The sequence below is a fragment of the Salmo salar genome, chromosome 20, assembly GCF_965601325.2.
Source record: "Salmo salar chromosome 20, fSalSal1, whole genome shotgun sequence".
In the NCBI taxonomy this organism is placed as follows: domain Eukaryota; kingdom Metazoa; phylum Chordata; class Actinopteri; order Salmoniformes; family Salmonidae; genus Salmo; species Salmo salar.
In genome coordinates, this window is record NC_138310.1 from 27,086,420 (window position 1) to 27,109,801 (window position 23,382).

A 23,382-nucleotide genomic window follows, 5' to 3' on the forward strand; every position below is an offset into this window, starting at 1 on the left:
AAACTCCCCAAATACAGGTGTGCCAAGCTTGTGCGTCATACCCAAGAAGACTCAAGGCTGTAATCACTGCCGAAGTTGCTTCAACAAAGTACTGAGTAAAGGGTCTGAGTACTTATGTAAATGTGATGTTTTTTTTATTTTTATACATTTGCAAAAATTCTAAAAACCTGTTTTTGCTTTGTTATTATAGGGTATTGTGTGTGTAGATTGATTTAAAAAAAAAAAACGATTTTAATACATTTTAGAATAAGGCTGTAACGTAACAATGTGGAAAAAGTCAAGGGGTCTGAATACTTTCCAAATGCACTGTATTACCTTGACTAACCTGTATCCCCGCATATTGACTCGGTATCGGTACCCCCTCATTGTTATTTTGTTATTTAAAAAAATAAAAATTTTATTTTGTAAATATTTTTCTTAAAATGGCATTGTTTGTTAATCTTCTTAAGGATCTGTTCCTTTTTTTCAATTTTTGCCTAAAACGACATCTAACTGCCAGTAGCTCAGGACCTGAAGCAAGGATATGCATATTATTGATACCATTTGAAAGGAAACATTTTGAAGTTTGAGGAAATGTGAAATTAATGTAGGAGAATAACACATTAGATCTGGTAAAAGAAAAAAAAAATATATATATATATTTTTTTAATATCATCTTTGAAATGCCATTATGTAATATTGCAGTTTAGACACAATCTACATTTTGGTCACAAGATGGCAGCAGTGTGTGCAAAGTTTCAGATTGATGCAGGGAAGTATTGCAATAAAGGACAATATTTTGTATCAAGTCTGCCCAAATGTGCCGAATTGGTCAATTGATACATTTTAAAGTACTTAACTATAGAGAACATACAAATTATACGGTAATACAAAATGTAAGTTTACCCACTCCCAGGAATGTCATACATTAGCTTATACACATCTAGATGGTGGGCTGGGTGGGTATGGAGCCAGAGACAGCAGGGTTCAAACTGTAGAACCCAGTTCCTACATTTTAATATAAAAATTGATTTTATCAAACAACTTTGCTACATTTGATTTCTGGGACCCTCAGAATGACAAATCGGAGCAAGATTGCTGAATGTAAGTACATTATTTACCTTCACAGGTGAATGTATCAAACCAGTTTGTGATAAAACTTTTGTCCCTGTGCACTCTCCTCAAACAATAGCATGGTATTTTTTTCACTGTAATAGCTACTGTAAATTGGGCAGTGCAGTTAGATGAAGAATTTAAGCTTTCTGCCCATATTGTAACGGTCGTCGTACGTAATGGACCAAGGCGCAGCGGGTTGAGTGCTCATCTTAACTTTATTTGAACACGTAACAAACAAAACGATCGAGCGAACAGTATTGCAGGCTAACACACAGCGGTGCAACAACAACTTCCCACAAAGGGACAGGTGAAAACAGGCTACCTAAGTATGACTCTCAATCAGCAACAATGATGTACAGCTGTTCCTGATTGAGAGCCATACCAGGCCAACACAAAGAAATACACAACATAGACAGATCCTAGAATATGAAACATAGAACATAACCAAAAACCTTGTAATACTCTAAACAAACACCCCTCTACATAAACACATATACTAACACACCCCGAACCACAAAACAAATACCCCCCTGCCACATCCTGACCAAACTACAATAACAAATAACCCCTTTACTGGTCAGAACGTGACACATATAAGACATGTCGATGTCCTGGGAAATGTTCTTGTTACTTACAATGTCATGCTAATCACATTAGCTCAACCGTCTAGGTAGAGGGACACCGATCCCGTAGAGGTTAAGGGCTTGTAAGTAATAATTTCACGGTAAGGTCTACTTCACCGGTTGTATTCGGTGCATGTGACAAATAACATTTGATTTGATTTGTTTTTCACACAGGTGAATGCTTTTTGTTATTCTGTTTTTTACGGTGACTACAGCATAGATCGCTATGTTTAGGCCTACTCCTAGAACTGGTAGTGGTGACAACTTGTGCAAACTCGAAGACTTCTCATACACTAAATTAACATGTAGGGGCAGACCTTGGGGATGGTGTTGGGGTGCTTCAGGCAGACAGACTGGAGGAAAGAGCAGGTCTGAGATTCAGTGGCGTTGAGACCCAGGTGGAGCCGACATCGTACGGCAGGAATCACAGTCAGAGGATAGGGGCATCTCTGGAGAGGAGGAGGAGGGGTGGGCGAGTCAGGGTTACAGAGGGCTATAAGTGAGACAAACAAGCTACAGACCATGGACTGCATAAACAACGAGGAGTGAAGAGGAGAGAGCCGAAAGGAAATGTGTTACCTACCACAGTCTTCTATCAGTATAGACGACACACCACACATATAACTTTATGATTGAGAAGGATAGAGCCCTGGTCTGAACAAATTATCCCACTCACCCATGCTGGGGGTCTCCTGGAACATACACAGGTGCAGCAGGGCACAGATGGAGTAAGGGGCGGCTGACGGCAGCAGGAAATTAACTATCTTCTTGCCATACTTGTTGATGAAGTCATTGCACTGGTCCTTATAGCTGGCAGGCAGGAGGCCACACACACCTCCCATTAGCTTCACTACGGCATCCTGCAAGGTTCAAGGGGAACAAGGGTGTCCGACAAAAAGTGTTTGTCTGTGTGTTAGTGGGTGCAGACGTATGAAAATAAGAATGCGTTACCTCAATCTTCTCCGTAGGCAAAATGCTCTCCAGTTTCTTCATGAGATAAATATAGAAGGTACATTGTGGGCTGACCTGCACCTAGAGAGGAGATGACATGGTGACAGAGCGTTCAGTGCAGACAGATAATGAATAACTGACAGCCAAATCATTTAGAACAAGACAAACACATTGACAAACAAACAAAAAGGGCATGAAATGGACTTCTGCTCCTAGACTGTACAAAAGTTCAGCTCTCACTCACCTCTGGGTTGGTGCCTGAGTCAAGGACAGCGTTGGACAGGTCCATGTCAGTATTGGTAGGAGAAAACTGTGTAGGTGCTCCCCTCTTTGAGTGGACAACACACAGTCCCAATACCATACGTCTCACCTGGCTTCTACAGATATGAAGGATGGAGGAAGAGCGTTAATAAAGGAGAGGAAGACCGGTAAGTTCTTGTATAATCACAAAATCATCGCCCTTGAATGTATCATAAAAGTGAACGTAAAAACATTTTGGATGGTTATGTTGTAGCCCTGTAAAGCAGACTCTGTATGTTTACAGTGCTCAGGAACTCACCAGTATGCCAATGAGGTACTAGAGGGCTTGGGGCAGGTACATCTGAACCTGGGATATACAGTGGCTTTGAGCCACACCGCTGGGGAGGCGCAGACACAGGTCATCCAGGGTGTTGTTGATCCACTCCTAAACAATCAACACAGGTACATATTTCTTAATTATACACTGCTCAAAAAAATAAAGGGAACACTAAAATAACACATCCTAGATCTGAATGAATTAAATAATCTTATTAAATACTTTTTTCTTTACATAGTTGAATGTGCTGACAACGAAATCACACAAAAATAATCAATGGAAATCCAATTTATCAACCCATGGAGGCCTGGATTTGGAGTCACACTCAAAATGAAAGTGGAAAACCACACTACAGGCTGATCCAACTTTGATGTAATGTCCTTAAAACAAGTCAAAATGAGGCTCAGTAGTGTGTGTGGCCTCCACGTGCCTGTATGACCTCCCTACAACGCCTGTGCATGCTCCTGACGAGGTGGCAGATGGTCTCCTGAGGGATCTCCTCCCAGACCTGGACTAAAGCATCCGCCAACTCCTGGACAGTCTGTGGTGCAACGTGGTGTTGGTGGATGGAGCGAGACATGATGTCCCAGATGTGCTCAATTGGATTCAGGTCTGGGGAACGGGCGGGCCAGTCCATAGCATCAATGCCTTCCTCTTGCAGGAACTGCTGACACACTCCAGCCACATGAGGTCTAGCATTGTCTTGCATTAGGAGGAACCCAGGGCCAACTGCACCAGCATATGGTCTCACAAGGGGTCTGAGGATCTCATCTCGGTACCTAATGGCAGTCAGGCTACCTCTGGCGAGCACATGGAGGGCTGTGCGGCCCCCCAAAGAAATGCCACCCCACACCATGACTGACCCACCGCCAAACCGGTCATTCTGGAGGATGTTGCAGGCAGCATAACGTTCTCCACGGCGTCTCCAGACTCTGTCACGTCTGTCACATGCTCAGTGTGAACCTGCTTTCATCTGTGAAGAGCACAGGGCGCCAGTGGCGAATTTGCCAATCTTGGTGTTCTCTGGCAAATGCCAAACATACTGCACGGTGTTGGGCTGTAAGCACAACCCCCACCTGTGGACGTCGGGCCCTCATACCACCCTCATGGAGTCTGTTTCTGACCGTTTGAGCAGACACATGCACATTTGTGGCCTGCTGGAGGTCATTTTGCAGGGCTCTGGCAGTGCTCCTCCTGCTCCTCCTTGCACAAAGGCGGAGGTAGCGGTCCTGCTGCTGGGTTGTTGCCCTCCTACGGCCTCCTCCACGTCTCCTGATGTACTGGCCTGTCTCCTGGTAGCGCCTCCATGCTCTGGACACTATGCTGACAGACACAGCAAACCTTTCTGCCACAACTCGCATTGATGTGCCATCCTGGATGAGCTGCACTACCTGAGCCACTTGTGTGGGTTGTAGACTCCGTCTCATGCTACCACAAGAGTGAGAGCACCGCCAGCATTCAGAAGTGACCAAAGCATCAGCCAGGAAGCATAGGAACTGAGAAGTTGTCTGTGGTTACCACCTGCAGAACCACTCCTTTATTGGGGGTGTCTTGCTAATTGCCTATAATTTCCACCTGTTGTCTATTCCATTTGCACAACAGCATGTGAAATGTATTGTCAATCAGTGTTGCTTCCTAAGTGGACAGTTTGATTTCACAGAAGTGTGATTGACTTGGAGTTACATTGTGTTGTTTAAGTGTTCCCTTTATTTTTTTGAGCAGTATATTATTTTACTTTTAGAAATGTGTGTATTGTTGTAAATTGTTAGATATTACTTCACTGCTGGAGCTAGGAACACAAGCATTTTGCTACACCTGCAATAACATCTGCTAAATATGTGTGTGACCAATACAATTTGATTTGATTTGATTTTGATATACAGTTACACTGTTGATGACTCACTTTGATGAGGGGTGAAATTGTCTGTCAATTTGACATCCTTCTAGCAGACTTTGTTTTAAGAGTTTAACATAATGTAGTCTCTGTTGACTGGTAGTGTAAGGGAGTTTTTGCTAGACATGATATTCTATATTTGCACTGTAAACGGGAACTGAAAGATGGCGGAGGAGAGGTCTGAGACCAGATGGCTTTTTTTTTTAGATGTACATATGTTTCTGGCTACAGAAATGTAATTATAAGTAACACTTTCTGGTCAGGGTGTTATCTGCATCTCTGGCTACAATTTTTTTTAATTGAGCAACATACTTCAGCAGAATCAGAATGGGTACTCACCTGGGTGTCTGTGTTGGAGATCATGTCTGTGAATAGCTCAATGATCTGGCTGCAGTCTGAACAGATGTCAGATGTCTGGTAGAAGGACATCAGAGGTGAGAGGTCAGCCATTCACTATAATTTACCATTTCAGGCATAATCTCCTACATCTCTAACTTAACAACCACATGATCTTCAGCTTGTGTACAGTTCAGGCCTGGAAGCTCTGGTGAAAAAAGGGACACCACAACAACCATCTAACTTAAATTGAAAAATGACTTATTGCTAGTGTGTGAAAGCAGAAGTGAAGCAGGCTTGGTGTGTTAATAGAAATATGTGGCCAAGAGTTATCTATAGATGAATGATTTGTGAACAAAGTACTGGGGCGTATCCTCTAGAATAGAGAATACAAGCTATACAATTGGTAACTGTTAAGAGAGGTCTTGGGTATAGTTTCCATCAAACCTGGTCCTGGAAGACTCGTGTTAGATCTGTTGGTGTTTCACGCATACAATCATTTATATCTCACTGATGACTGCTGTGCGATGTCTAATTTGGCCCTGGTAGGCTCACGGATGACCATGGTCTCACCTGTGAAGATCCCACAGAATAACTCACAGTTTAGTTAGTTACTAAAAACAAAAGTTGTTAACTAGGTCAGGTCTGAACCAGTGTCTGTGCATTAGAGACCTCTCTAATGCCCAAAAAGCTCAGATTCAAACTTCCATTCACCAGCTCTGCAAGCATTATAATGTAAAAATACGTGCATTGCTCAACATGGGTGACAGGCAGCCTAGTGGTTAGGATAGTTGGGCCAGTAAATGAAAAGTCGTTGGTTCAAATCCCAGAGTTGACCAGGTGAAAAATCTGCCGATGTTCCCTTGAGCAAGGCACTTAACCCTTGTTGCTCCAGGGTCGCTGTCAATAATGGCTGATGTGCAGGCATTATCAAAGTGTCACTGGACTAGTGCACTTGCCACAGTCTTTAGGTTGTCTATATCTACGTTTCCATTCAATTGGTGACAGATTTTCATGCGAATATTCAAAAATCTGCATATAAACAATATGAACATTTCACGCTTTCCTTTAGGAAAATTTGGCACCGGATAACGTGACCGGGAACATTTTAACTTACTGAACATTTGAGAAATTTACCTCAGATTCGACTTGGCGCAGTCAGCGCCGTCAATAAACGAGGGATATTGGCCAAATGAGCCATATTTATTTGTCCTTAAAAACAGCCTAATAACAAATTACAAAACACTATTCCTTTTGTTTCGATATGTAGCATAAGAAAAACTTTATAGCCTATTTTTTTTTATTGGTTTTTAGGCTACTTTCCTACAACAATAATTGTCCACCTCACGGTTCAGCTGTCGGGTATTTGAGCACCAAATGCATCAAGGCATTGCATGCATAGGCCTATAGGCTTAGGTGTCCACTGTATGATATTAATATTTTAAAACAAATATAGCCTATATAAAGGAAGAGAAGCTTAGGCCTAGCCCCAGGGAGATGGAGAGATAGAGAGAGAGAGATATGCCGGCGGCATGCTACAACACAGCCATGCATTTCTTTATGTATGATGGCTACTGCGTCTGCTATACAGATATAAACTTACAGGAGGTTAATTCGTTCATTTTCTATCAGAATATGTTGTATTATGATGAGCATTATACTGCTAGACAGTAGGAGTAACTCTAGTAGGCCTAAAACATTCTTCCTCACCTCAAGTTCAATTGTCGAAGTCAGTTGGAGCGCCAGTGAGCACTGCCTTCATATCATAGGCTTGCAGTAGCCAAAGCTTAATAATAGCCACACCAAACCTTCACAATAGTTTCTAAACTTTATTAGTGTAATATCAAAAGTAAGTGAAGGTATTGTTTATAGCGAAAATATGAGCAGGCTATTATATTGTAGCAAACACAGCATTACAGCCAAAGCAAATGGCTCAACAGAATTAAATAAAATACTTTCGAACTGATTTAAACATTCACAAAAGTTTTGAATAGGCTATATTGCCGTAATTACCAACAAATGCCAGCGCCTACCATACCCAACACATGACAGAAATAGGCTAATGTTCTTTATTTTACAACAGAGCTACTTATAACCTATTTTAAGCTAAATAATTAAAAAGACAAATGTTATTTAGCCAATCAAAATGTCAGAACAGAATTAAACAAAACAGGTTTTGCATATTTAAAAAAACAGGTTTCGATTAATAAATAGGCTTACAATAATAACAATGATATAGAATAATAATAATAATAATAATGATAAAACAAATGATTATAAATACATTTAAATTCTAAAATTGCATCCTACCTGAATAGGGAGTTGCACAGTAGCCTGAATATGGCCTTGCCAACATTCTTCTCATCTTAGTCCACTACAATATTAAAACTTATATTAAATTCCCATTGTAGGCTTCAATATAGGCATACTATTTGTCCTCACGTTTGTTTTACTTCAGTGAAAAAGGCCTCCATCTTCACAATCAACAGTAGCCTAGGCCTAGGTACCTCTCTCGCTCTCTCTCTCTCCTCAGCAGCAGACCAGCGCACACAAGGCGTGAGAGAATGGTGCTGAAGCGGGAATTCCGGGTGTAGTCTATGATAGACAGCCTCTCTTGGAAAATTTGGCTGTGTACAATTTTATTTATTGACTTTTCATGTTTTATCCGCCAAAAACCGCAATTACCGGCTAAGGAAAACCCTGGCGCATTTTCTCATTAGAGTTGTGTTTCCATCAAATTTACTTGTTGTCGATACAAGTCCGTGTGTCAATACGTAGTGCACATAAAATACATTTTGAGGTGAAATTCCTCAAAAAAGTTAAATGAGTTTACATCGGATTTTTAACTCTAGGCCTACTGATGGTTTTGTCACAAAAAGTGTAGCGAATGTGCTGACTCTCGTATGCATTTGCGCTCTAGCCAACCGTTTGCAGATACAGTACAGGTATAGCCTACTACATGATGAGATTATAAAGACAACAGTGGCGAGATAATTTTTCTTTGTCAAATGGCAGCCAAGCGTCGATGATGTTGTCACCAGAATAAGACCCTCCATATTTATTGAAAGGAGCATCAACCTCATCACTGTGCACTTTCAAGTGATGAACTGTGAAGTTCATCATACTGTAATTTATTTAATATGTAGCCTAATAAACTGCATGCGTTCCCATGATTCCATGACATTTTTTTTATCTCATATGTAGGCACTTTACTCGCATAAAAAGTTTGGATGGAAACCTGGTTAATTAATGTCAAGCCATTTTGAGGATGCTGGAATTATATTTTGGATGAACGTGCGCATGGCTACAGTCAATCAATCAATCAATCAATTTATTTATAAAGCCATTTTTACATCAGGAGACTTTTGAAGTAGCCTAATCCGATTAAAACATTGTGGCTGGTTGTGTTAATCCCACATATAAAACGCAATACCTTTCAAAAGTAAAATTATACATATTTAGGCTGTTGCATTGGCAATATTCATGCGTTAGGTTCTATGTGCGCGAGTAATAGCCGCTCGGATTGGAGAGGAGGCAGAGTACATGTTAAACTTTCCTGAATAACTGGGCCTGCCGGTTGCATATGTGGCAACATTATTATAGGACGACCTGGGAGAATGGGCTAGAACTGGGAGAATGGGCTAGAACTTTGCTCTGACATGTTTAAAAATATATTTTCAATCATAACGCTCGAGTTCCAATATTGAATTGAATGTATTACATGTTAGGCAAACGAAAAGGCAGACATTTATGTTCCATGATGTAACGGCTGTCTGTAAGAGGGAACCAAGGTGCAGCAGAGGATGTGTTCATCATTAGAATTTTCATACAAAAAAACAAGAGAACACTAAAAAAATGAACAAAAACGACAGCAAACAGTCCTGTTAGGAAAATACTCTAAACAGAAACAATTACCCACAAAACCCAAAGGAAAAACATGCTCCTTATGTGTGACTCCCAATCAGCAGCAACGAGCTTCAGCTGTGCCTGATTGGGAGCCACACACATGGCCCAAAACAAAGAAATACCAAAACATAGAAAAAGGAACATAGAACGCCCACCCAATGTAACACCCTGGCCTAACCAAAATAAAGAACAAAAAACCCCTCTCTATGGCCAGGGCGTTACACATGATCTGGCATTACCAATTAATGAAAATAGCACGACTGCTCCTAGCGCAGTGTAAACTCATATATTAGTGCAGAATACACCAGGTCTATTTTTGTAACTGGTGAAACAATGCAGCGACAGCCATTCAGTGACAGAGACTCGATGCATTGTCTGACAAGGATTCGCTAAAAAGACTGTCAATATAGAATCATATATTAGCTAGGGTAGTATCTACTTACCGATACAAAAATATGCAATGAAGATCGAAACAATAAATTGTAAAACCGCCATTGTGAGAGAACAGAGAATGATTTACAGTCGGCCCTGAATCAATAAAAGTGACAGTAGGCTATCCAATGGCTGAGTTCGGAAGCACAGATTGACTCGCAGCCAATCAGAGAGACAGGAAATAATGCATTTAGGCAGAGTTTATTTTTAAGTTGAGGCAGTCAAAAAAAAGAACAACACAGTGACATGTTATGCTTGCTGTGTCAAATGACCTTACCAGTTGACATGCTTACAAAAAACTTAAACAGAGTTAGGGTACTAAGGGGTAACTGCCCCCCCCCCCCCCACCCCCCTGTAATTCACATTAAAACCACAAGATGTCACCAAATTATTTTACCAACACTGACTGGCTGCCACTGCTCTTGCTCAACAAAAAATGTCCTTGGAGATATTTCAACAAAATAATTTTGTGATAAGTTGATCTATAGTTGATCTATTTTTTTCTGAGCATACTACTTGCCAATGTCCAGTCTCTAGACAACAAGGTGGACGAAATTATGGCCTTCCAAAGAGACAGCAGAGATTGTAACATTCTCTGTTTCACGGAAACATGGCTCACTTGGGATATGTTGTCAGAGTCGGTACAGCCACCGGGTTTCTTCATGCGTCGCGCCGACAGAAACAAACATCTCTCTGGTAAGAAGAAGGGCAGGGGTGTATGCCTCATGATTAACGACTCATGGTGTAATCATAACAACATACAGGAACTCAAGTCTTTTTGTTCACCTGACCTAGAATTCTTCATAATCAAATGCCGACCGCATTATCTTCCAAGATAATTCTCTTTAATTATAGTCACAGCCGTGTATATCCCCCAAAGCAGATACCTCAATGGCCCTGAAAGAACTTCACTGGACTCTATGTAAATTGGAAACCATATATCCTGTGGCTGCATTTATTGCAGCTCTGGATTTTAACAAAGCTAATGTGAGAACAAGGTTACCTAAATTCTACCAGCACATTGATTAATGCACCTGCTCGAGCAAAACATTGGACCACTACTACTCTAACTTCTGCGATGCATACAAGGCCCTCCGCCGCCCTCCCTTTGGCAAATCTGACCATGACTCCATCTTGTTGCTCCCCTCCTACAGGCAGAAACTAAAACAGGTCGCACCTGTGCTTAGGTCTATCCAACGCTGGTCTGACCAATCGGATTCCACGCTTCAAGATTGCTTCGATCTGGGATATGTTCAGGGTAGCCTCAGACAATAACATCAATGTATACGCTCATTCAGTGAATGAGTTTATTAGGAAGTGCATTGGAGATGTTGTACCCACTGTGACTATTAAAATCTTCCCTAACCAGAAACCATGGATTGATGGCAGTATTCGTGCAAAACTGAAAGTGCAAATCACCGCATTTAATCATGGCAAGGCAACTGGAAACATGACCGAATACAAACAGTGTAGCTATTCCCTCTTCAAGGCAATCAAACAAGCAAAGTGTCAGTATAGAAACAAAGTAGAGTCGCAATTCAACGGCTCAAACACGAGACATATGTGGCAGGGCCTACAGACAATCACAGATTACAAAAAGAAAACCAGCCCCGTCTCGAACATCAACATCTCACCCCCAGACAAATTAAACAACTTCTTTGCACACTTTGAGGACAATAGTGCCACCGACACAGCCCGCTACCAAAGACTGCGGGTTCTCCTTCAATGTGGCCAACGTGAGTAAAACATTTAAACATGTTAACACTCGCAAGGCTGCCAGCCCAGACAGCATCCCTAGGCGCATCCTCAGAGCATGCGCAGACCAGCTGGCTGGTGTGTTTACGGACATATTCAATAAATCCCTATCTCAGTCTGCTGTCCCCACATGCTTCAAGATGGCCACCATTGTTCCTGTACCCCAAGAAAGCTAAGGTAACTGAACTAAATGACTATCGCCCCGTAGCACTCATGTCTGTCATCATGAAGTGTTTTGAGAGACTAGTCAAGGATCATATCACCTCCACCCTACCTGATACCCTAGACCCATTCCAATTTGCTTACTGCCCCAATAGGTCCACAGACGATGCAATTGCCATCACACTGCACACTGCCCTATCCCATCTGGACAAGAGGAATACCTGTGTAAGAATGTTGTTAATTGACTACAGCTCAGCATTCAACACCATAGTACCCTCCAAACTCATCATTAAGCTTGAGACCCTGGGTCTCGACCCTGCCCTGTGCAACTGGGTCCTGGACTTTCTGATGGGCTGCCCTCAGGTGGTGAAGATAGGAAACAACATCTCCACCCCGCTGATCCTCAACACTGGGGCCCCACAAGGGTGCGTTCTCAGCCCTCTCCTGTACTCCCTGTTCACCGATGACTGCGTGGCCATGCACACCTCCAACTCAATCATCAAGTTTGCAGATGACACAACAGTGGTAGGCTTGATTACCAACAACGACGAGACAGCCTACAGGGAGGAGGTGAGGGCCCTCGGAGTGTGGTGTCGGGAAAATAACCTCTCACTCAACATCAACAAAACAAAGGAGATGATCGTGGACTTCAGGAAAGAGCAGAAGGAGCACTCCCCTATCCATATCGACGGCAAAGTAGTGGAGAAGGTGGAAAGTTTTAAGTTCCTCGGCGTACAAATCACGGACAAACTGAAATGGTCCGCCCACATAGACAGCGTGGTGAATAGGGCGCAACAGCGCATCTTCAACCTCAGGAGGTTGAAGAAATGTGGCTATAGATGCACAATCGAGAGCATCCTGTCATGCTGTATCACCGCCTGGTACGGCAACGGCACCGTCCTCAACTGCAAGGCTCTCCAGAGAGTAGTGCGTTCTGCACAACGTATCACCGGGGGAAAACTACTTGCCCTCCAGGACACCTACAACACCTGATGTCACAGGAAGTCCAAAAAGATCATCAAGGACAGCAACCACCTGATCCACTGCCTGTTCACCCCGTTATCATCCAGAAGGCGAGGTCAGTACAGGCAGTAGCGGTTCTAGACTATTTCAACAGGGGGGGCCAAGCTGGGGCCAGTTGTACTGTTAGAGGGGCCAGTTACATTAGACGTTATTGTTGTCATATCGTTTTCTTCACTGCATTGCAGGCATTAGCAGGCAAAAGACCATGCTCATAATCATCATCGTTGCCACTGTCCAATAACGGATGAAAAAAAAGAATGATAGCAAAATTAGTTATGTAAAAATTATTTCACACTCCACATTTAGGGGGGCCACAAGGGGTCCCAAAATTGATGTCACAAGGACACTGGCCCCCCCTGCCCCCCCCCCCCCCCCCCAGAACCGCTAGTGAGTACAGGTGGATCAAAGCTGGGACCGAGAGACTGAAAAATAGCTTATATCTCAAGGTCATCAGACTGTTAAACAACATTCACTAACATAGAGAGGCTGCTGCCAACATACAGACTCAAATCACTGGCCACTTTATTAAATGGCAATTTAATAATGTTTACATATCCTACATTACTCATCTCATATGTATATACTCTATTTTATGCCATCTATTGCTTCTTGCCCAGGCCGCACGGCCATCGCGCATCCATATATTTAAATGTATATATTCGTATTCCATCCCCTTACATTGTGTGTATAAGGTAGTCGTTGTGAATTTGTTAGATTACTTGTTAGATATTACTGCATTGTCGGAGTAGAAGCGCAAGCACTTCGCTACACTCGCATTAACATCTGCTAACCATGTGTATGTGACCAATACAATTTGATTTGATTTGATTTGAAGTTAGATCTATAATTGTTTTTAAATATACAAGTAGGAAAGCCTTAAACTATTGAAAGCCTTTTGCTCCTGAAAGTCATTTTAAAGACTGCTGGGATTTAAAATCTTACATTATTCAAATAATATTTAGTACAATTGTACGTAATGTATTGTATGGAAAAAGAACAACAAAGAGAGAACAAGGGAAATGAATGTGCAGGTGAGTTAAAAAGAGGGACTTCAAATCTCCTCATAGTGCAGATATTAATAGTAACATGTGCAACACCAATCCCCCCCCCCCCTCCATATTGTATTTCAATAATTAAAATAAGACAACTAGACTTAGCTTTTAAGTATTTCTTACTAAATCATTTTTTAAGCGCCAAATTTGGGGTGCAGGCTTTGTCGTGACGTTGCTATCATTAATGCGATGATGGCTATTCATTGAATAATTACATACCGCGTTCAATTATTACGCAATTAAATTAATCATATAACAATTAATTAGGTAGTAATCTGGGGCACCACAGAAAAAGTTTATTTAACGAGTTACCGTTTCCCGAATCAAAAAAAAAAATCTGAATATCTCGATATACTAGCCGTCATCCATCAATCATTTGCTCCTATTTCAGTCTCATTCTGAACGTCGTAATATCCTAAAAATCTGCACAAACCCTAGTCTCCATGATGAATCTGCTTACAAAAATTGTCTTAATTATTTATTTACTAACTAATGAAATAGTCGCACAGAAATAGATAAGCACACATAGTATAGTATTGAATATTAACATAATGCAATGAAAAGTCCCTAGTGGACTAACCCGATATGACGGCTGGTTACACAATGAAAGAGGGTGGGGAACGAAAGAGCGGGAGGAGGAGAGACAAATGAATTCAACTATTATACATACAGTTGAATAATACGCTCATCGTAACTGTGGATACTTAGCACCCTAACAACCGATCATTCGGATTTAGAAATGCAAAGTACATATTTACGCTTGTATGTCTTTGTCGTCTCTCTCTGGTGAAATCGCCCGATCAGTCTGTGGAGAGTAATTCGACAAAGTCTCTGTTGTGTAAGTCTCTGGTTGTCCACCAGAGGTCACCATGTCCTTTGTATTTGTAGTAGGTTGGTCTCGGGGTGTCTGTTAGAACTGATCTTCCAGAGGTGTACCACGCGGTGTTCAGAGGTCCTTGTCCTTCACTCTGTTTTTATAGAATAGATACCCTAGAGATACCTATGTGTAACTGCAACCTTAAAGGTCCTCAATGATGTCACCATTGCCATTGATTCTAAGCAATGTTGTGTTGCTATTTTTATTGACTTGGCCAAAGCTTTTGATACGGTAGACCATTCCATTCTTGTGGGCCGGCTAAGGAGTATTGGTGTCTCTGAGGGGTCTTTGGCCTGGTCTGCTAACTACCTCTTTCAAAGAGTGTAGTGTATGAAGTCAAATTTACTTGTTGCCGATAAAAGTCAGTGTGTCAATACGTAGTGCACATAAAAATAACTTTTGAGGTTAAAAAAGAAAAAGAAAAAAAAGAAAAGTTAAATGAGTTTACATCGCATTTTTAACTCTAGGCCTACTGATGGTTTTGTCGCAAAAAGTGTAGCGAATGTGCTGACTCTCGTATGCATTTGCGCTCTAGCCAACAGTTTGCAGATACAGTGCAGGTATAGCCTACTACATGATGAGATTATTTTGGACAACAGTGGCAAGATTATTTTTATTTGTCAAATGGCAGCCAAGCGTCGATTAAATGGATTCTATACACTTGTGTGAAACCCTATGCCATAATCTTCTACCTGGGTAACTGGCACCCCCGGGCGCCAGTTACCCCATGGGGAGGGGCCAGTTACCTTGGCACTTAAAAAAAACACCCCTTTACTAAAAACAAAATTTCATGAAATAACTCAAATTTTTAAACCGTAGCCATTTATTTCCCTTTATAGTTTATTCTAGGGAGGCACCGATTTGACATTTTTGGCCGATACCGATATCCGATATTTTCCTTGCCAAAAAAACAGATACTGATTTAGCGGCCTTTTAAGCATTCTAGTACAGGTAAATAGTTGAAACACGCATACTGACCAAAAAGTTATTTTGTTGGCATTTACATATGTCCCCATTACCAGTAAAACATAATCAAAACCTATTTCTTTCACTTACTTGCTGTGTTGTTCTGTTGTTCATTCTCAACCAGGATTTCATCATACATGTCAAGCAGTGAAGTTTCAGCTCTGTCTGTCCGTGGCCTCTCTTCCTCGGTGCGCACTGTCACTGTGTCCGTTTCCATTTTGTCCAGCTGTGTTTGTAACATTTCTTGTAATGTTTCAAACATGTTCTCAAATTCCATTGAAATGGCAGCAGCGGTATGAGAACCAGCACACTCTTGAGCATGCAATACGGCTTTCCTCAGTATGAAATCTTCGTCGACCCACTGTGCTGTCAGACTCAGCATGCTCTTGGGGCTGACATCGGTGGTCCAAATGTCAGTCATGAAGCTAATAGCAGTGATGCCCATAGCAAGTAGCTCAAACATGTGCGTTTCAACAATACTGTGTAACTCCGGTAGGGCAACATCTGAAAAATAGTGCCTACTTGGTAGTGTGTACCAGGGCTTGAGGCGCTCGACCAGTCGGTGAAAGCCAACATCATCCACGACAGAGAATGGTTGATTGTCAAGGGTAATGAATTACATTATTTTGGTGTTAATGGATTTTGCCTTTGAGTTGTCTCGCTGAAATGTTCTTACTCTTTTAAATGACTGCTCGACTTGAACTTGTTAAGTTGTTGGAAGTGTGCGCTTAGTATTTGTCTTATTTTGTTCTGTGTAGCGGTGTATTTTTCATGGTGTCATTACATCATCTACCTACGTTATATAGGTATGCACGTCAGCATTGACATCGGTTTTGCACATTGGTGTTAAACTAGACATCAGGCCGATGCCGATGTTGGCATTTTTAGCTAACATCGTCCGATTCTGATTAGTTTACCGATATATTGTGAATCCCTAGTTTATTCGCCTAAGCATGACCTTCATCCACATACCATTTTATTCCCCAAACATTGTTTTTTTTGTGTCAGCAATTAGACATTGTTCTAAAGGGGGCTAGTTTCCCCCTAGTACCCTACATTTTATTTGTCTTGGTTTATTTGTGCTAAATCAAATCAGCACTTGTGTTTGTCCATGGTTGTTATTCTTCTAAGTGGGCCTAGTGCCAATTTAGTATTAACAGTTGTAACTATTATTCCAGATCTAGGCTTACAAAGTAATAACTAACAATGAACTATTTTTGAACCATTTATAACCTTCCTTTATGCACCTTTTATAATGTTACACCAAAATAAGTTTCAGAATCGACTTTGGGAAACCCAGAACTAAGTTTAGGAAATGCTACAGAATGAAGGAACTGAAAGGCTTCAATTGATGAAATAACACTTGTGTGTACTATATGGATCTCTAGTGAATGATGTTAGACATTGCAGTATGACAATTATTTTTTTATTTCCCCTTTATTTAACAGGTAAGCTAGTTGAGAACAAGTTCTCATTTACAACTGCGACCTGGCCAAGATAAAGCAAAGCAGTGTGACACAAACAACAACACAGAGTTACACATGGAATAAACAAGCGTACAGTCAATAACACAATAGAAAAAAAGAAAGTCTATATACAGTGTGTGCAAATGGCGTGAGGAGGTAAGGCAATAAATAGGCCATAGTAGCGAAGTAATTACAATTTAGCAGATTAACACTGGAGTGATAGATGAGCAGATGATGATGTGCAAGTAGTGATACTGGTGTGCAAAAGAGCAGAAAAGTAAATAAAAACAATATGGGGATGAGATAGGTAGATTGGGTGGGCTATTTACAGATGGACTATGTACAGCTGCAGCGATCGGTTAGCTTCTCAGATACCTGGTGTTTAAAGTTAGAGAGGGAAATATAAGTCTCCAACATCTGCGATTTTTGCAATTCGTTCCAGTCACTGGCAGCAGAGAACTGAAAGGAAAGGCGGCCAAAGGAGGTGTTGGCTTTGGGGATGACCAGTGAGATATAGCTGCTGGAGCGCATGCTACGGGTGGGTGTTGTTATCGTGACCAGTGAGCTGAGATAAGGCGGAGCTTTACCTAGCATAGACTTATAAATGACCTGGAGCCAGTGGGTCTGGCGACGAATATGTAGTGAGGGCCAGCCGACTAGAGCATACAGGTCACAGTGGTGGGTGCTATAAGGGGCTTTGGTAACAAAACGGATGGCACTGTGATAGACAGCATCCAGTTTGCTGAGTAGAGTATTGGAAGCTATTTTGTAGATGACATCGCCGAAGTCGAGGATCGGTAGGATAGTCAATTTTACTAGGGTAAGTTTGGCGGCGTGAGTGAAGGAGGCTTTGTTGCGAAATAGGAAGCCGATTCTAGATTTGATTTTGGATTGGAAATGTTTGATATGAGTCTGGAAGGAGAGTTGACAGTCTAGCCAGACACCTAGGTATTTGTAGTTGTCCACATATTCTAGGTCAGAACCATCCAGAGTAGTGATGCTAGTCGGGCGGGCGGGTCCCGGCAGCGAACGGTTGAAAAGCATGCATTTGGTTTTCCTATCATTTAAGAGCAGTTGGAGGCCACGGAAGGAGTGTTGTATGGCATTGAAGCTCGTTTGGAGGTTAGTTAACACAGTGTCCAAAGAAGGGCCAGATGTATACAGAATGGCGGATCAGGGAATCACCAGCAGCAAGAGCGACATCGTTGATATATACAGAGAAAAGACTCGGTCAGAGAATTGAACCCTGTGGTACCCACATAGAGACTGCCAGAGGTCCGGACAATAGGCCCTCCGATTTGACACACTGAACTCTGTCTGCGAAGTAGTTGGTGAACCAGGCGAGGCAGTCATTTGAGAAACTAAGGCTATTGAGTCTGCCAATAAGAATACGGTGATTGACTGAGTCGAAAGCCTTGGCCAGGTCGATGAAGACGGCTGCACAGTACTGTCTTTTATCGATGGCAGTTATGATATCGTTTAGTACCTTGAGCGTGGCTGAGGTGCTCCCATGACCAGCTCGGAAACTGGATTGTACAGCGGAGAAGGTACGGTGGGATTCAAAATGGTCAGGCTGACCTGGCTCGCTTTGGGCGGGCGGATGGTAAGGCCGTGGCTGGTGTCCCCCCGGGGGGGAGACCGCGGCAGCCCCACGGGTCTCGCTACGAAAGGGGTTGCGGCGAAGGGGGCACATTTTGGCGGATAATTTTAGAAAGAGAGTGTCCAACTGCTCTTAAATGATAGAAAAACCAAATGCATGCTTTTCAACCGTTCGCTGCCGGCACCCACCTGCCCGACTAGCATCACTACTCTGGATGGTTCTGACCTAGAATATGTGGACAACTACAAATACTAGGTGTCTGGTTAGACTGTCAACTCTCCTTCCAGACTCACATTAAGCATCCAACACAAAATTAAATCTAGAATCGACTTCCTATTTCGCAACCAAGCCTCCTTCACTCATGCTGCCAAACATACCCTCGTAAAACTGACTATCCTACCGATTCTTGACTTCGGCGATGTCATTTACAAAATAGCCTCCAGCACTCTACTCAGCAAATTGGATGTAGTCTATCACAGTGCCATCCGTTTTGTCACCAAAGCCCCATATACTACCCACCACTGCGACCTGTATGCTCTCGTTGGCTGGCCCTCGCTACATATTCGTCGCCAGACCCACTGTCTCCAGGTCATCTATAAGTCTATGCTAGGTAAAGCCCCGCCTTATCTCAGCTCACTGGTCACCATAGCAACACCCTCCAGCAGGCATATTTCACTGGCGATCCCCAAAGCCAACACCTCCTTTGGCCGCCTTTCCTTCCAGTTCTCTGCTGCCAATGACTGGAACGAATTTCAAAAATCACTGAAGCTGGAGACTTATATCTCCCTCTCTAACTTTAAGCATTGGCTGTCAGAGCAGCTCACTGTACCTGTACACAGCCCATCTGTAAATAGCACACCCAACTACCTCATCCCCATAGTTATTTTTTTGTTGTTGCTCTTTTGCACCCCAGTATCTCTACTTGCACATCATCATCTGCACGTCTATCACTCCAGTGTTAATGCTAAATTCTCATTATTTTGCCTCTATAGCCTATTTATTGCCTTACCTCCCTAATCTTACCTCATTTACACACACTGTACACAGACTTTTTCTATTGTGTTATTGACTGTACGTTTGTTTATCCCATGTTTATCCCACTCTGTGTTATTGTTTTTGTCACACTGCTTTGCTTTATCTTGGCCAGGCCGCAGATATAAATGAGAACTTGTTCTCAACTGGTCTACCTGGTTACATAAAGGTGAAATAAAAAAATAAAAAAAATACTGGCCAGTGCCACATTGAAAAGGTTTTTTGTTTCTCACAATTACATATACTGTAACTAATTCTGAACTGTGCATCACTTCCTCTGTGTCTGTACCTCTCAGGTTGTTACAGAACTAGTTTAAAACAACCATTCTTCTCAGATTTTATTTTTTAATTCTAATTGTTGCTACAATTACCTTACTCTGGTCTCTGGTCTCTGATCTGAGGAATGGGGAAGTATGGTATTTTTGTGCCAGTCTTTCCTCATTCATATCATGTCTGAGGCCTCACATTTTCAGTAAAGCAGCATGATTTAAGATAATGTCACGGTTGTAATAGGATGAAGCGGACCAAAGTGCAGCGTGTGTATCGTTCCACATATTTATTGAACTGTGAAACTATGCAATACATACAAAATAAACTGAATAACAAAAACAACAAACCGTGACGCAGAGGTTGTCACAAAAATTGAGTCTGTCTACGACCCGGACCCCAATGAGTCTGCCTACAACCTGGAGGGCAGGAGGCCGGAACCAGAGCCACCTCCAGGATAGGTGGGTTGGGGAGGGAGGGTGTAGCACATTGCCGCCGTTGACGGCAGCCACCCTCCCTTCCCTCCATTTTTTGTTGTGGTATTGGGGATTTTTGTGTTTTCTTTTAAGGTGCATTCCGGGGTCTGCACCTTTAGGGGGGGGGGGGGGTACTGTCACGTCCTGACCAGCAGAGGGAGTAGTGGTGTAGTATTTTGGTCAGAACGTGGCAGAAGAAGTCTGTATGTGTTGTCTAGTATGTCTGTTTCTGTGTTAGTCTTGTGACTCCTGATCAGGAACAGCTGGGGATCGTTGTTCCTGATTGGGAGTCATATATTTAGGAGTATGTTTGTCACTTGGGTTTGTGGGTGGTTGTGCTAACACTACTAGTCTTTTGTTTGTAGTAAGCCTGTTAGCCTGTCGTGAGTTTCGTGTTATTGTTTTCCTGTGTATACTTTGCTTTGATGTATTATTCTTTACATTAAAAGATGAGTATCCACATTCCGCCTTCTGCAGTTTGGTCCATTCAACACGGCTTCAACAATTATGACAGAGGTGAAACATACACTAACTCAAAGACAATCTCCCACAAACCCAGGTGGGAAAAACACCTACTTAAGTATGATCTCCAATTAGAGACAACGATGACCAGCTGCCTCTAATTGGAGATAATCCCAAACAAAACCCAACGTAGAAATACAAAACTAGAACATGACAAGATAGAAAAACTAAACTAGAAAACCCCCCTGTCACGCCCTGACCTACTCTACCATAGAAAATATCAGCTTTCTATGGTGAGGACGTGACAGTACCCCCCCAAAAGGTGCGGACTCCGAACGCACCTAAAAAAAAAAAATTAAAAAGGGAGGGTTAGGGAGGGTGACAAATGTCTATGGTGGCTCTGGTGCAGTAAGCAGAACCTTCTCATCCCGCGGATCCTCCAACAGAGGAGGCGGCTACGGGGAGTAACCCCCACTCCGCCCACTGATCCCTCTGCTTTTGTGCCACCGGACCGTGGATCGTCGTCGGAGGAACCGGACCGGAGATCATCGCCGGAGGCTCTGTACTGCGGACCGCCACTGGAGGATCCAGACTGCGGACCGCCGCTGGAGACTCCGGACTACAGACCGCCGCTGGAGAATCCGGACTGCGGCCCGCCGCTGGAGAATCCGGACTGCGGCCCGTGTCAGGAGGTTCCGGACTGCGGCCCGTGTCAGGAGGTTCCGGACTGCGGCCCGTGTCAGGAGGTTCCGGGCTGCGGCCTGTCTCAGGAGGTTCCGGGCTGCGGCCCGTCTCAGGAGGTTCCGGGCTGCGGGCCTTCTCAGGAGGTTCCGGACTGCAAAGCTCTGGACTGGGAACTGTTGCCGGAAGCTCTGGACTGGGAACTGTCGCCGGAAGCTCTGGACTGGGAACTGTCGCCGGAAGCTCTGGACTGGGAATGCGCACTGGAGGCCTGATGCGTGGGCCTGGCACAGGTGGCGCCAGACTGGTGACACGCACCTCAGGGAAAGTGCGAGGAGCAGGCACAGGGCGTACCAGGCTGGATAGACTCACTGGAGGCCGGGAACGTGGGGCAGGTACAGAATATACTGGGCCGTGGAGGCGCACTGGAGGTCTCGAGCGTAGAGCTGGCACAACCCGTCCTGGCTGGATGCTTACTTTCGCCCGGCAAACGCGGGGCTCTGGCACAGGATGCACTGGGCTCTGAATACGCACTGGCGACACAGTGCGCAGATCCGGCGCAGGATATCCTGGACCGAGAAGGCGAACTGGAGACCAGGAGCGCTGAGCTGGCACCACCATTCCTGGCTGAATGCTCAACCTAGCTCGACAAATGCAGGGTGCGGGCACAGATCGCACCGGGCTGTGAATGCGCACTGGCGACACAGTGCGCATCACCGCATAACACGGTGCTTGCTTAGTCACTCGCTCCCCACGGTAAGCACGGGGAGTTGGCTCAGGTCTCCACCCTGACTCTGCCAATCCCCCCCCCCCCCCCCCCCCACCATTTTTTGGGGGGGGGCTGCCTCTCGCACTTGCCTCGTGGTTGGTATAATGCCTCGTAATATCGCCGCTCCGCTTTCGCTGCCTCAATCTCCTCTTTAGGACGTCGATACTCCCCAGCCTGCCTCCAAGGTCCTTTCCCATCCAGTATCTCCTCCCAAGTCCACTGGTCCATTCCATGCTGCTTGGTCCTTTGGTGGTGGGAGATTCTGTCACAGTTGTCGTAGGATGAAGTGGACCAAAGTGCAGCGTGTGTATCATTACACATATTTATTGAACTGTGAAACTATGCAATACATACAAAATAAACTGAATAACAAAAACAACAAACCGTGACGCAGAGGTGAAACATACACTAACTCGAAGACAATCTCCCACAAACCCAGGTGGGAAAAACACCTACGTAAGTATGATCTCCAATTAGAGACAACGATGACCAGCTGCCTCTAATTGGAGATCATCCCAAACAAAACCCAACATAGAAATACAAAACTAGTACATGGCAAGATAGAAAAATGAAACTAGAAAACCCCCCTGTCGCGCCCTGACCTACGCTACCATAGAAAATAACAGCTTGCTATGGTCAGGACGTGACAGATAAGTTCATAAGATAAATTCATTGTGGTTTGTTTGATAATTTACTGTCATGCGTTTTGTTTTTCTCCAATTAGGCCTATGTATCATTTCCCTTTGATTTATAGATGTGATGTAATAATGTGCATTCAACATTTCAAAAAGGATGCTGCTGCGACCTTAATAAGTAATATGATGAAGGTCGAACAATATTTAATGCATCCCAGTGCAAATTCAAGGGTAAATCAATTAGGATTGAGCAATTCATGAAAATAGTATTACTGTAATCCAATGGTTTTATTGACACAGGTGACAGATTGACAATGCAGGTCTCCATACAGGTTCTCACACAGG

At 43.2% G+C, this 23,382-nt stretch overlaps 1 protein-coding gene across 1 annotated transcript; it reads right to left on the reverse strand.

Moving 5' to 3' along the window:
• Positions 1-1,291: 1,291 nt before the first annotated feature.
• On the reverse strand, positions 1,292-6,137 carry LOC106580393 (saposin-C). Its single transcript, XM_045704196.2, has 6 exons — positions 5,480-6,137; positions 3,229-3,354; positions 2,914-3,046; positions 2,670-2,750; positions 2,395-2,578; positions 1,292-2,167 (listed from the first exon to the last, which is right to left on the reverse strand). Exons 3-6 carry the CDS (start codon positions 3,028-3,030, stop codon positions 2,097-2,099), a joined length of 453 nt encoding a protein of 150 aa, XP_045560152.2. The 5' UTR covers positions 3,031-3,046; positions 3,229-3,354; positions 5,480-6,137; the 3' UTR covers positions 1,292-2,096.
• Positions 6,138-23,382: the final 17,245 nt, after the last annotated feature.

Bases quoted from the DNA above. Each gene is read 5' to 3' on its own strand.
- LOC106580393 (XM_045704196.2), bottom strand. From the start codon at position 3,030: ATGGTATTGGGACTGTGTGTTGTCCACTCAAAGAGGGGAGCACCTACA. The intron at 2,751-2,913 runs GTGAGTGAGAGC...TCTCCTCTCTAG, and splicing joins ACTCAGGCACCAACCCAGAG to GTGCAGGTCAGCCCACAATG. The intron at 2,168-2,394 runs GTGAGTGGGATA...CCTCCTCTCCAG, and splicing joins CCAGGAGACCCCCAGCATGG to AGATGCCCCTATCCTCTGAC.